Genomic DNA, 15370 nt, shown 5'->3' with positions numbered 1-15370 from the left:
CGACTTATGCATTGTGACGCGATAAATCTGTCTCGAGCAATATTTCTCATTACAAGTGTGTTAGGTCGCAGATGGCTTTCAATTGTTATAATATCGAACAACATTGCTCTGTACAATGAAACATTCTATCAGATTGCAGCTGAAAAATGTTGACATTAAATGTGATCTTTCGATACTATTAAATCCCCCTCTATTAATCGCCATGCAAATTTTCCTGATCGTGAATCAACATTTTGCAACAAAAATTGACGTTATAAACCAAAGCAATCTTGTTCACTGAGCTTTGATCTTTAGATTTCATTAAACCTCTCTCTATTAAAATATCAATTAATCCTCATGCAAATTTGCACGATCATAGATCAACATTATGCAACAAAAATTGACGTTGTAACTACGTACCAACTTGATCCTGATCAATCATCTGAACGACCTGATAACAGTTTCCAATAAATTCCACGAGGTATACCTTCGATGCTTAAGCTTCAGGGTTGCTTCCACCCCTTCCAAAATTCATTTTAACGTACAAAAGCAGTACACATCCAATACTTTTTCAAGGTATCGTATATAGGTTTTATGAAAAAAAAAAAAAACAATTTATAGAAACTAAAAGTAACATTGAAAATAATCCCTCATAATTACTCATTATTTACATATCTCTCACCGTAATCCAATCTCCCACAATTCCTCTCTCCACGTACGCAAATTCCATCATTGTTTCAGCACGCGAAATAAATTTTTGAATTGCACGAATCTCGCCTGAATTCAACATCAACCAGATGTTTTATTCGATGGAAAGTATCCAAGATATCAAGCTCAGCGTCGGCTAAATCCCGTTCGTTAGCTGCTAAGTTGAGGAGAGTAGTCGCAGCTACTTAATCCTTAGCCGTGTAACGCGTAAAAACAGTCTCTCGGGCACAATTTGCACGGGTTGTATTTAAACGGTGTCGCCGGCAACTGACTACCAGCCTGGTAAATTGCGAAAAGAAACGCGCGCCTCCGCCGAGCTAAATTCCAAACGAGCCTGTCACGCGTGCAAGACGAGGAGAAGTCGAGTCTCGGCCAGCTGGAGCTCGCAATAATTACCCAGAGACCGTGTTATCGTCGCGAACCGACGGTTCATTAAAAACACAACCGTGTTCCCTTTAAACATTTTGAATGGCGCCTTCGGCTCTCCGTAGACTCCAGTCAAATACAAGCTGGAACGTATTAAGGTAAGAAGAAGTTAACAATACTTGCAGTTAGTTTGAACCTTGACTTATAATGTGCAGGTAATTCGTTGCTTTTAAGTTTCAGACTTTCTATACTTTTGTTATGTTTCGTTTCCATCTGGTTTGCGACTTTGCACTTTTCATTTTCCAGGAGTAAACCGTTCAAATCTATGATGAAATTCGCACGTTGCCACCATATTCCCAGGAATATTTAAAATTTGTCTTGAAGATCGTAATGACATAGCGTTACTATGACTGCGACAAATATTTACCGACGGACGGGCACGAAGGTGTAAGTAAGAATCATCAGTTTTGCAGAGAAGCGCTTGTAACGTTTAAAGTGCAACGTGATAAGTGCAATGTGTAATTGTAGACATTGTAAAAGAGCAAGAAAGAAGTGGAATTATCCTGCATTGTTAGAATCGCGAGCAAGAGACAGTAATGAAGAATACATTAGCGTATCCAAGCTTAATAAAAATTTGACTTGTACTCTGTTGTCCGTTCACCAAACCTGCTTCGATCAGTTGATACAGTTACTATAAAACAAATACAATATATCAACGTCATAAATAAAAAAAAAATGTTAAAGTAACGAATACCGAGCTACTCGTGTGAGGATTGCATACTTAAGAGAGCAAAGAGGGTGGCAAAAGTGATACGAGTGGTTGAAGTCGTAGAACAGTCGGAGGAAATGAAACACGACGATCGTAATTCACGAAACACGACTGCCTTTGTCGGGACAAACAAATATCGGGCTCGCTAGCAGCCGTTATTTTTCATTTAATGCTTATCGGAATTTCCGGCGGACAGCAAATACCCTGCCAATCGGTTCCGGCCAATTGCGGTCCGCCGCTTTAAACCGATAAAACTGATTCGATTAGAGGAGATGTGAGAGAACTGACGCTTTATCGATTACCGGCTAACACCTAGCAACCAGTTGTTGCTGTTTATTTAACGCAGGGATGCTAATATTCCAGCTGGACCGAGCAAGATTCTGCTCGCTGATCACATTCGCTCAAAGTGTTCGGTAGACAGAAAGGATCTCTTTTCCATTCTTTGAAATATGCAATTATCGGTGATTAATTAAGAAAGCTTTGACGCTTGACGAAGCTGTCCGGCTTTGGAAAATGTTCACAGGAAATGAGATGCATCTCTTTCGCTTTTCCTCTTGGGAATTGTGTGGTTGTCTGGATAGCTATAGTCGTATTTGTATGGTCTGACTAGTCAAGCAAGATTCTACTGGTTGACGAACGTTTATCATTTTACAACGCGTTTATGGGAGTAGCGAGGAATCTTTTTGACAACGTATGATTGTCGATAACATCATTGAAACAAATAGTACACGTCACACTAATACCATAAATCACGGGAGAGACATGTACGTATTAAGAAATAATTTCTTCAGGAATAGAATCAAATGGAAGAGCGAAAATTCCTGTGGACTGGAAGTCCTCTGTGTACCATCAAGCAACAAGCTGTAAGCCCCAAGACGTCAAGACAGCCACAATAATGCTACTTGAGATCTCGAAGACAAACACTATATCCACTGGGAAGTTACGCTGTTCCACAATACTCAACCAACTAATGCCTGAAGAGTGATCGTGATAGATCATCACAAAGATAACAAGTCAAACATTATAAATTGACATTTCGTGATGTACAGTTAAGTGTACAAGATCTTTATACAACAGAATACTACATACAGATAATTGTAGATACTTTTTACTTATATATAATGAAAATAACAGGATCGAAATTAATCTTTGTTTATACATTTCGGATATTTTTGCGGAAACAACGTAATAATACTAACGTAGATATAAATAGTACGTATTTCACGAGGATTATAAAAATCAAACGTTCATCATATTTTTATATCCTTTCCATTCTATGTACATTATGTTTTTATTTTTTATTTGAATCGAATTTAAAACTAAATTTGATATAGGAACACGTTTTTACTAGCTTAAAAGAAACCAAATACGAAATCTATTAAGGGTAAACTTTTAAAACGTTCTTTTTATTTCAGAGAAAAATTAATTGAGAACTTTAAACTCGTTTTTCCCGGAACTATGTTTCTCGACCTTGCATCCAGTGAATTTCCGGAACTTTTCATCCGATTAACTTGAAATTTTTACACATTATTCCGCATTACACTATCTACAATGTAGAGTATAATTTCTTTGATATTTTAAACCGTTGAATTTTTATAAATGTTATAAAAAGTTTACTTCCCTCGGCGAAAAATATAATTTCCTCCTTAGCAAGCCGCAAATTTCTTATTTTTCAAAATCATGAAAAACTCGTACGCTACATCGAAGGTAGTTTTTGTCCAAGTTCGCACAGAAATTTCGTACTTTTTCCATTGCAGTGGCATTTGCAGCTGACTGCAACAAACAGAGCTCTGCTGCAAATGGGGACAGATAGTGTTGCATCGCACCGCCATACTGTAATTTCATGTAATAAAAAAAATATTAACACAAGGTTGTTAAGATGTTGCTTAAAATTTTCCATGAAAATCTTCATCCTTCAACGAATACTTGTAAGCGAAAGAAGATGTTAGATTTATGCCTATTCGTTTAAATCTTCAGGCTTGCATAGCCCTTCAAATTGACAGGTTCGGCAGTTCCAATTTCAAAGAAACAAATTTTTCACGAGCAAACATCAAGTTTAACATGTTTTTCGAACTGAGCCAAGAAGAAATAAACACCCTAAATGATCACCAGCAGAGTACGAACCACTCCACATCGTGCGTATTTAATCTTAAACAAATAGAACAAGTAGTGTCGCTTCAAAACCATTACAAATCGAGATACGATCGTCAAAAAGGACAAGAAAGACCGGTGACGGGTTGCAGGTTAGACAAACCGCGTTTTCATCGAACAGTAAAATGAATTTCCGCGGATATCACGCGATTTATTCGGACAATAAAGGGAAGAAGTCATTTCATGCGGTTGGACCGGTCGAGCCGATTGTCAAAGGGAGAAAGATCTGTCTGAGGAAACCGCAAACGCTTCTTTCGTTTCGAAAGGAAAAACGAACAGGAATCGAAGTTTGCACAGTATCGGGAATTGCTATCGCGTTTCACGTGTACTTCGCCAGGGACAGAAATTGCGTTGACGTTTATAACGCTTCGGCCGATATCCAACGTTCGCCGGCCGCGCTATCGTTCTACCTTTTCCACTGCAATTCATCCACAGAAATTTCAGATAACGTGACACCCATTCGATACCGAATAAGTTGGGAACTCCGAAGCTGCGTGGTTAAACTTGGGAAGATTTAACAGGAAAATTCTCGATGTTCGAAGATGATTCCGATTGGCAATTGGAGCAAAAGATGAAAAACGAAATTTTTAATTTTGCTTTTCTTCCTGACGAATGCACAATATTTTATGGGATATTGGTATTTTCTATAAACTTGATGTTTTTCAAATGTTTGTTATGTAATAACATCGTTTAAAAATGAAATCGTATGGTTCAGAATAATAGACCAGGTACTGGTACTAATTTCACGTAGCTTTGTATATTAATAGAGTTAAAAGATGCAACAGCGACATTCTTCTTAAATTGCATCTATAAATGCGCTAGTCGAGCAATTTTTTCATCTTCTGTAATAAATTTTTAAAGCTTTCGTGTTTTCAAAGTTATTACGAATTACTTGCATTCTAGCCGTGCAATTCATCCTCAAAATTCCGAGTAACGAGACGGTTCATCATGTTGAACCAGTAAAACTTATTTCTCGAATTCCGAAATTCTGGCGCTGATGACTAATTAACCTATTTCCGTAGGAATATTTTTGACAGCCAATTTATTCCTAAAATTCCAATTAACGTCTTCCGATACGAAGCAGTTTCGCGACACTGACGGAGGCTTTCTGAACATACTAAAATTTAATTCTCGAATTTCCGGCTTTTAATTTTAATAGCGCTTCCTCAACGTTCATAATGGTTTTGATCTTGCAACTTTTTTAATTTGTCTCTGCGTAACCTTAAATAGAATTGCTGCGGGTTGGAAGAATCTCTGTCCTCGTTGTTTATGAATGATATTTTCTCCGACGTCGAGGTAACTGCGGCTTTAAGAGGGACTGCTTAAGTCCTCGGGTTTACTTCTGCATCTGTTACCTCTGATTAATTACGCTGGGAAAGTAGAGCAGGTTGCTTGGATATTTCCAAGAAATAAATGTGTCTACGAGGCCGTTTACACTTTTCACGTAGAAACTACTTCTACCGCGCAGGATGCACCAGCGACCGTGGGAAAATCAATCGAGAAGATAATTCTATATCAAAAGGTAAATTGAAAATGTGGAATAAATGCCACAACAATTATTTAAAAAGTTCAAAAATTACTTAAAAAGCGAGAATAGTATTGCCCTTTGATTAGAAAATAATGACTAGATCTTTATGCATTTTCATATCTTCTTATGAACTATCTGAAGGAACAGAATTTAAATGGAAATTCGTTTCATCTACCAAACGTTAAGATCAGCGTCCTATTTTCGATATTTTACGTATTTTCTCATTTTACACGCATCGTGCGCGTTTTTCTTTCTTCGAATTTCCTGTAAACGCATGAAAACCCTTACTGTAATCCATAACACTCGACGCGCTGTTTTAAGAAAACGCGAATAAATTTATTATTCGACCTAACATTTCCTCTGTATTTTCTCTTGCACCGTTTTCAAGATGCAATCGAAACAGATGTACCGAAAAATAACACGGACAGAGCTAGCGAGAGTTGGAAATTCGTGGAGAACACGCGAAGTTAAGGAAATTGTTACGTCTGACTGGTCATGGCGTGGCAACGGTCACAGCCACCAGTTATACTATAGTTTGGAACAACCGTTAATAATCGATGCTCGAATGCAAACGTCAAAGCTATGGGAGAAAGGAGATGGTTGTTCCGTTCTGATTGCGCAAGTTATTTGCAAAGCGCTACGCGATTTTGCGGCTCATTCCACGTAATATTTCTGCCAAGTACTGGCGTGACAGTAAATCCGACAGAATGACAAGTGTTGCGTAACTTGTTCGAGCACTTGCTTGATAAACTTCATTTAATAACCGGCGTCTGTTGTTCTGCCGGTTAAATGGAATTTACATATTTCACTGACTACCGACAGGGTATTTGGTGTCTAAGATATTTTTCTTCCAAGTTTATTGTTAAGTTTAATTCAACATAACGGTGGAAAAAATTAGGGAATTGTTAGTATTACGCCGCGGATATTTACGCAAATTCATATTTGTATAGATACATCAAAAAATATATTAGGAAGGAAACGAGATATAAATAAAAATTGCAGCTTAAATAACGAACAGGTAAATTAATCTGCATATTGCATATATTTTTCCATTTTACGCGCATTCCACGCATTTCTAGGTTTTTAAATTTCCTACAAATGCATACAAATCTGCAGTTTAGCTACCATCGACGATGCCACTTCATCAATCAAAGAGGAGTGACGTTGTAAACGAAACTTTGATAGATTCATACGGCACCGTGATAAATAAACTGATTTTTAGATACGAAATTGTAAACGATAACGATAAGGATAACGAAAGCGATATTCGCAACTTTTGTCGCGTGTAGAGCAACAGAAAGTTGGATATACTCGCGGGATAGCGATACACAACTGGTTATAATATTATCAGGCTTTCCATCCGACCAGGTCTATTTTCGTTAACGACGCTAATGAAATATAATTAACGTTTGTCGAACCTCGTAGTTCCTTGAACATGCCGCATTAGATAAATCCGCTTCGTTCAAATTTAATACCGTCCGAGATCAGAAGGATATGTGAACGTAACCTGGCCAACATTCTCAACGCTAATGCCCTGATGCATAAGTTACCGGTCACGCGAACAAAGGGATACAACCATTTTACTTAAAAGCAATCGGCATACACATGTTACTCACCGAACATTTTAAATCACTTCATCGATTGCATTATGGAACTTTGAATTCTTTGAACAAGTAGATTTGTTTTCGTATAGGGGAAGATCGCCATTGCGATAAATTTTGGAAAGATAGAATTTTAAAAGGACATTTGTAAGTTTTTTCTAAATTTGTCAATTCAAACAATATGACTTTTAATATTTTTAATTAGCAATTGGGCGTAATTTGCCGATTGCGTATTTAAAAGGTCATTTGAAAATTCCAAATCCACTGGAAAAAGGATCACAAACTTGCCGCTTCTCGATTATCTACTAAAATTCCATCCACTCTTGCAGAGCCTACGAAAATACCGTGTACTCTGTAGCAAGTCGAGATCCGGAAATTATAATATTTGCTTTATTAATTTAAGTCCGAAGTACCGTCTTTTTAGCAACTCCATCTCGAAACCCAGCAAAGCTGCTTACAAATCGACGCCGGTTTTACGCTTGAAATCATCCACCTTCAGAAATCCTGTCTGATCCGTCGAAAGAATAGCGACACGAAGTCGGTTCATCAGTCAGACCAAAAACACTAATGAAATTACTACAGACACCACTGAAGAACCACGTTCATAATTATGTTCTTCGATGTGCGTTCCACTCGTCAGACGACACTGTTCGTCCACATAGTTCATCCACGGTGGATGCGAAAAATGAAAGCTGAGCTTTTGCAAAATGTTGGCGACTGAAAAAGCCAGCGTCAGATCAACTTAGTAAAATATCAATCCTTGTTTCGTTGTTACTAGATCTTAGACTTGCCACTGTCGCTTCGCTACGAATTCCTCGAAAGTAAAGACCGACACTGTTTTGTTCGAAATGCGAACTTGCGCGAAGTGTATCGCTCTGGATGAAATACGATCAATTTTTGCAATTTTCTCGCCGTGATAAATCAACCGCGGTTTACAGCCAAGTGTACGAGGCCTAAATTCTTCTTGCAGGACTATTGCATCGCGTATCTGATTTGTTCGACTGATTTTCCGGAAAGAGGGAGGGGGCGGGAGTACGCGTTCCAGAAACAGAGGGTAGAGAACGTCGATAAAGTGTCAAAGCGTCGACGAAAGGCGTGCCAGGAACTTTTCAACAGCCTGTATTTTGTTCACCGTCAGCCGAAGACTTTCCTGCTGACGGCATACTTTATCCAGTTGCCACGCCGGCAGCGTGGCTCCGGGGAGGATTTCGCGGGCAAGAATTTAGGATAAAGGCTGATTTACACGCGCCACGACCCTCCAAACCATCCCAGCGGCGGCATCCGCCGCGCGCGACAGCCCATCGATTTCCGGATTCTCCGCGGAAACGAATGCGTATCTGTTTCGCGGCGCTCTGCCTCTATAAACTCAATCTGCCAGCCAGACCTGGCGGCATTCATCGCGAGTAATGCATATGCAAAGTGACTGTAAAATATTGTTTTCGTCCACGCTCTGTCGCGTTAAAAAATGTCGAACGTTTCTGGTCATGGGTCGCGCTTCCACGTTCCTGTTTGTGTAAATATCCCCGATACGGGACAAACGAACGTTTATCGTGAGAAATGTGCCGGATTTTCATTTTAGCGTGGAGGCGATGCTGCGCGAAGTTTGTCGAGGATCAGTCGATGGCGAGGAATTTTCGGTGGAATTTTTCTTTCTTCGGGCCAGCATACGGAGCATTCGTTAAATTGAGAACACAACATTTCGCGCATCCTCTGGAATAGTTTTCAAAATAGTTTTGTTATCAGACGGTTACTGTATGGTGGAAACATTTTACTCTTAACCGAAGGTATTTTGGAATTTTCGATGGAATTCTTTTTGCCGTTATGGACTTTTTAACTGGGCTATCCGGAATAGTTTTCAAAATAGTTTTGTTATTAAGCAGCGAGTATATAAAATAGAAACATTTTGTTTTCGATTGAAGGAATGGAATTCTGAGCGAAATTCTTTCTGCTGCAATTTTCAAGAGAATTTTTTAACCAGAAATACGAACGTTTCGAGGAATCGGTGAGATACTTTTTCATTTATATGATTCCACCGACACGCGCCGCTTTTTGCCAAAATGAAATCGTGAATTCTGCGAATAACAGAAATACAAATCCGAATGTGCCAGATATTTTAACACGTGTTTACGAGGACAATGGAAAGCACGCGTGGAATTCCTCGAAACCGTCCGTCTGTTTTCGCGTCAGTCGTACAGCCACGACGTGGGCCAACGTCAAAGACTTCGTTTCGCGTGTAAACAAATCACGGGAGAACCCCAGCGGCGCTAATCCCTGCACGATCCGGATCATGAATCCGATTCAGTCGTCGAATCCGTGGACAATCGGCCAGCAATTAATCCAGAGCGAAGTTTACCCTTCCTACCGGGAGCTGTGTCTAATCGAATCGTAGGACGCGCGATCCAAAGGACTCTGCGGATTCCAGACGACATTAATAGCAGAAGACAGAAGCAGCGATAGAGAACTGAGAGAAGAAGCAGGCGAAAGAGAAGGAACAGAGATGTGCGTTTAAATATTTACACAGCCGAGGAGATCTTATTGAATTCGCGTCGCGATGAATCAGCCCAACCACCTTATCCAGAAGAAAGTGGTGAAAAAAAAGTGGATAGATGATGGATGAATGGATTTCTTTATGAGCATCTTCCGATGAATTTTTATGCACCGTTCGTCCCATCGATTGAAATCTAACGAACTACAAAGTGAACGATTACGAGCGAACCGTTTTTATACGATCGAGGGAAATTTCGAGACACAAAAACGCACAGAACGTGCAAAAGCAAATAGAAAATATTCAGAGTACAGTATATCACAGTATACTACCCCTTGCACAAGTGAAACACTCTCCTACCTAAATTTGATTATTTTAATCGATAAACAGATGACCGAAGACGAATGAACAGGGAATTTCAGAGAATTGAAAACATCAGTTTACCAAAAGTTTAATTCTTCTAAGAGCATTCGTTTTCACTTACTTTCGAAATCGCGCGACCAACCAAAATCTCGAACCTATCGCTGCACGATAGAAAAAGACTTGAAAAAGTGGATGGATGGCTGGTTTCCCGCGGCTTTTCGGATGGATTTTTATGCTTCGCTCGTTCGCTCGTGCGCGATTTAACGAAATACCAGACAAACGACAGCGGCAAAAGGAACGTACTCGAGCAGTGCGAGGATAGAGCGAGACGCAAAGAGCTGATGAAGGCTCAGAAATATGCAAACGCGCACAACGTCCCCCGAAGCATCAGCTGTATGAATTACGACCCCGGTACGTATTATCGTTCCCGGTTCCAAGGGGGCGAAAACTCATCCGACTTGCACACGTACAAAGGGCGGCGAACGCGTGGCTAAAAAGAGCCGACGAAAAAATATTGCATCGACGACGTCGACATGACTGTTCGATCTGGGGCAAGAATCGCGTTAATACGCGATAACCGCGATTCAACGAGGGATTTTTTCTTCATCCCTTCGTTTCCTTTTTTCCTCGTTTCGTACCACCGACGCGGCTGTATCCGTTAATCCTTCAAATACGGTTGTCGTCGATAGGGACGAAAAGTTTTCCTATCGATGTCTCCGTTTGAAAATTCTATGCGAGTAAACCGTTTACGTTATGGTTGATTTAAATACTTTCGTTTGAGCTTTTGAATACTGTAAAATAAATGAAATTTATAATTAAAACTTAACATAGATTTATTATAGAATTTATGAATAAAATTCATTACATTATAAAATTTTCAGTGAAGAAAATTAAATATTATTTTTTATTACCTATTCTTTGATTGCTTGCTACACGAAGCGATTAGCCTTGTACCTATGACGTATTAGTACTTTCTACGTAATAGATGTTTGTATTTGCGTGTGAGATGTATTGATAATGATTTATGAAATGTACGGGTACTTAAGGGCTTAATTACGCGCAATGGCACCGTTACATTACGCTATAGCGTAAGATAATGGAAATGGGGAATTAGAATCGCCTCTATGTGTATCCGAATGATATTATTCCGCGGATTAAGGGTCGTTGACGGCTGCTAGACAATTTTAGCTACTAATTTCTTGGGTGACAATGAGGTCGTACCGTTGTAGTTGGCTGGAATCAATTGGTTAGTCTATACGGAAGGGTAATTAGGGGCTGAGAAGCTTTGTTTGTTACTGAATTTATGATCGTAGAGAATATGGAGATAAAGTATGGAGTAATATTGAAGCGATGCAGATAGCAATTTAGAAAATACACGAGTTATTTTAAATTTATGGAATCAAGTTGTCCATTTTTGAGAGAATTAAGTATTAATTCTGTATCTGGATAGTGAGATCGATCATTTGAAACAACTGATTTTTATCCTTGCAAGAAGCAAAAAGAGCAGAATTTTCCTCATTATTGAATGCAATGAAAAAGAAATTCCAATATGACCCTCTTTAAAAAGAGAAAATCTTTTTGTTAAAAATGAAAAAAAAAAAAGAAACAAAAGGTACGAAATCATGCGGAACGATGTAGAAAACCACGAATTTCGAGCCGTTTGAAAATGGCCAATTAACAATTATTTCCTAGAAGCGAGGGGCATCTATTAAAAATAATTATACGAGTCAAATTGAGCGGATCATTACAAGCTCGAAATTGGCAGGCTTTCGCGGTTTGGAAATCGCGCGAATCCCTTTATTCGAGATAGCCGTAGCGCGATCCAGTTAATTTTGAAGTATGCAACCCTTGCTGGCGGCCCGTGTGCAACTACCTCGTCGTGATAACGCTATTTCCGCTCCGAACTATGTGAATTCAGCCGTGTGATGCTTGTTTATTCCAGAAGAACTGCCAGACAGCGGTTACGCCGTTATTAGCGAAACCGCGCTGTTACGCAATTACTCGCGCATTACAATCGCGCTTTATCCCCTAAGATTTCGATAGTTAAACTTATCTGTCTTCGTAAGAGTGAGAAATCGAGATTCCAAAATTTTGATACGTTGTAATGAGTGAGAGCTTTAAATATTTCATTTCATATACTGTTTATCATCCAGAAAATTCATGCTGTTTGTTGTTTCGCACTTGAAGCAACTCGTTGTTAAAAGGGTCGACAGATTTCTTCGAGAAGGAAAAGTTCCTCGTGAAATTGCTCCATACATTTATCGTATATGACATAAGATCCTAAAAAAATTTATTAAATCCATTGAATATTGCTTAACGTGCATACATTATACATTTCTATAAAGGTAATTCAAAAGTGTTAAAATGAAAAAGAAAACGCTTCTTACGAAAGTGTAGTTACGGGGAATATTTTCGAGCAAGGATCAAAAAAGGGACGAAAAGAGAGTGGTAGGTCGAGTAGAGGTGCGAAGAACACGGGAGATAAGAGGGAGGGCAAACAGTCCGTGTACAAAGCAAAGAATCGAACAGATGGAATTGTTCGTCTAAACGCTTGGTCCTTGTAAACGTACTTCTTCAAACAGATACACGCGCGCCACTTACATCTTGTACATCGTAGAAGGTGTGCAAACAATCCACTCTATCTACAAACTCGCGAATTCACTTGAAAATCGCGTTTTCTATCGATTTTCGTTGAATCGGCGTATCCCGTTGTCTAAAGTCTTCTGACGTAAAACGATTTAACATATGGTATCCCTATAAATAATAAAATGGATTGAATAAGGGATAAGAAACTTACCTTCGTAGACCCAGTCCGGTACTCCATTATAAATAATTCCGAAGACCCCGGTGTCTGTGATTTGATAGTCGACGGCCACTTCAGCTTCCGGTCTATAATAGATATTGTTCTGGTACACGTACACCAGTGCATTGCCTTGTGGTGCCCAGGTTGCCAGTTGCAAGGAAATCGAGTCGTTTGCAGTCAACGAGCTCTCTGATCTGAAAAAATTGGTTCACGTAATTTTTTACAATTTTTTCCTATAAATATGTATTATTTCGTAGGATATGAAATATTTTGCGAGGTTATATGTAAATGTGTGCAATGAATTAGAGGCGTAATAGATACCCTAACCTCTAATCGTTTCTATATTGTTTTAATTCCTATTAATTATGTATGTTATACGTATTTAGATGCATATTACAAATTAATAATTCTAACATTAAAGCAAATATGTAATGGTGAATCTGATTATTAAACGCGCGAGGTATAATTCATGGTCAACTTGATTGTTAAATAAATGTGTAATAGAAAAATAAATTATTAAACAGACGCCTAGCAAACTCAATTAATGTATAATATGTAGTAGTAAACGCGATTGTTAAACAAACATATGAAATAGTACGCTCAATTATATCAAAGAAAACCAATAACTGAGTGTAAAAATTATCTTGAAGCTAAAACATAATCGTAATACGAGTTACAGGTTACTCTGACAGCCAAATGAACGATCCAACAAACACGAACAAAAGATTTTAGAAAACTATTTAATTTCATCGCAATAATGTCCACTACGTTATTAAACAAACCTGTATTAATAGAAGCTAATAATAATGCATAAACGTAAAAAGAAGCAATAAGTACATACAGATACGTAACTGACAGGTTAGGTTATACGATGCACTTCAAACTATGTGATTAATATGTATTAATTAAACATAGTAAAAATAATAGAAAACTCGCGATACACTAAGGAAGTATTTAAAGCATGTTTTTATTACGCAGTTGATAAATTATTACTTTGAGACATTGTAAACGACGTGATACGTATTAACACTACGCACTCGACACTAAGGTGACGGTTTGTCTAGCAAATTTAACAATATTTCGGCGCGAAGATTCAAATGCTCTTCTACTCACAATCACGCGACTGAAATTTCGTTCGACGTAGAAATTTCCACAATCGACGAATTATGAAACCCGAAACAAATAATTATACGGAATTGTTAACATTTTAATTCTCGTTCCACAGAATACATTAATAATATATTGACAATATATTATTAATATTCCGTAAGAGTTTATAACGACTGAAACCGAGAAACAATATCAGAGTCGATATGAAAAAAGGAATGCTTGGAAAAAGGAAAATCTGTAATCCCCCAACAGAAGTGCATAAACTTTATTATGGATTATGAACTGCAGAACGGATGAACGGTTAATGTATTTAATCTCGTACTACCGTATTGCATAAAGTTTAATGGAAATAATTTCCACGATTCAACACATTGCAACAAGGAACGAATGCCAATCAAAGACAATAGCTGCAATATATCCCAACGTGGTAAGACTGCTTATATTCAAATGCGACTTAATCGTGGGTTAAATCTGAAGTGTAATAGGCTTATGGAATCAAATCTGGAATAGATTCGAATAGGTATGTATATCTTCTAAGCTATACTGTGCAGCTCCAAATCTGCTTTCGCGTTGCATCTCGAATATCGGCTAACTCCAGTTAACGCTCAAGTTATTCGTGGCTTAACCCCATCTCATCGTCGTATTCATCGGTCTTCGACGAACAGGAGGAGTGATGTCGTTACCATTTACTCGGCACTCCTTCTACGAGCGTCGATATTAACGAGAAGCGATCGAGATTCGAATTGAAACGATCGAAGAACAGAGTTAGAAAAAGAAGAAGAAAAGGAAGAAGTCGAGGGGAAAACGGCGTCGTTTGAGATTCCGTAACCTGCAGCACGATAAAACGGCGAGATATAAATGGTCGAGGATTCTACGTTCGCGAAGTAACAAGCAGCCATACGATCTTGTTCGATCAGAATTGCCCCGGAAGAAAGCACTCTCTGACGCGATACGAAACAAACCGGAGGCTACAAACGCCCGCAACCCACAAACACGCTGAAAGGAGTAACGTGTGCTCTCGATGCCGCGATTACCGGCGTGGTCGAATGCATACAAGCTCCTCAGGATCTGTCGGTATTCTTATTTCAAAGGCAGTAAAAGCGGCTCGGACGTAAACCAAAGCGCTACGTACGTCGAGATTGCTGTGTTACAGAAAACGATCCTCCAAGGATATCGACGTTACGCTCTAAGCTCGATTCGTTCCTTCTTTCGATCTGTCCCGTCAACAGCTTGATTAATATTTATCTCTATCCTGTTACACAGACTGGTTTCGTCTGGTTGATTGTACAGAGCTGGGCGAGAGTAAGCGAGATCAACATCGAGAATTTGCGTTGCGTGTTTTGTATACACAGGCTTTGTATACAATTTGCCTATCCTGGGAGATTTATACAGTGTATTGGGCAGAAAATTTAAGGGATGCTTCTGCGAGGTAAAATCGGTAGGACGAAAATAAAGAAGAAAAACATTGCACTCTTCGGCTTCGTTATTTCTCTGACCTACATTCGTT

General features: G+C 38.8%; 1 protein-coding gene across 10 annotated transcripts in view; it reads right to left on the bottom strand.

Moving 5' to 3' along the window:
• LOC122570308 (venom dipeptidyl peptidase 4-like) overlaps nucleotides 1-15370 on the bottom strand; it is a 296735-nt gene that overhangs the window by 108460 nt on the left and 172905 nt on the right. For all 10 annotated transcript variants that reach the window (XR_006317782.1, XR_006317783.1, XR_006317781.1 and 7 more), the window contains one exon: nucleotides 12748-12947. Coding sequence is in view for 7 of the 10 variants with exons in the window: in XM_043732434.1 (XP_043588369.1) it covers nucleotides 12748-12947 (200 nt within the window). In the remaining 3 variants the exon portion in view is untranslated. The remainder of the gene's footprint in view (nucleotides 1-12747; nucleotides 12948-15370) is intronic.

The sequence above is a fragment of the Bombus pyrosoma genome, linkage group LG8 (assembly GCF_014825855.1).
Source record: "Bombus pyrosoma isolate SC7728 linkage group LG8, ASM1482585v1, whole genome shotgun sequence".
Classification (NCBI taxonomy): Eukaryota; Metazoa; Arthropoda; class Insecta; order Hymenoptera; family Apidae; genus Bombus; species Bombus pyrosoma.
The sequence above is the reverse complement of the archived record's forward strand: the minus strand, read 5'-3'. Positions and strand labels throughout refer to the sequence as shown.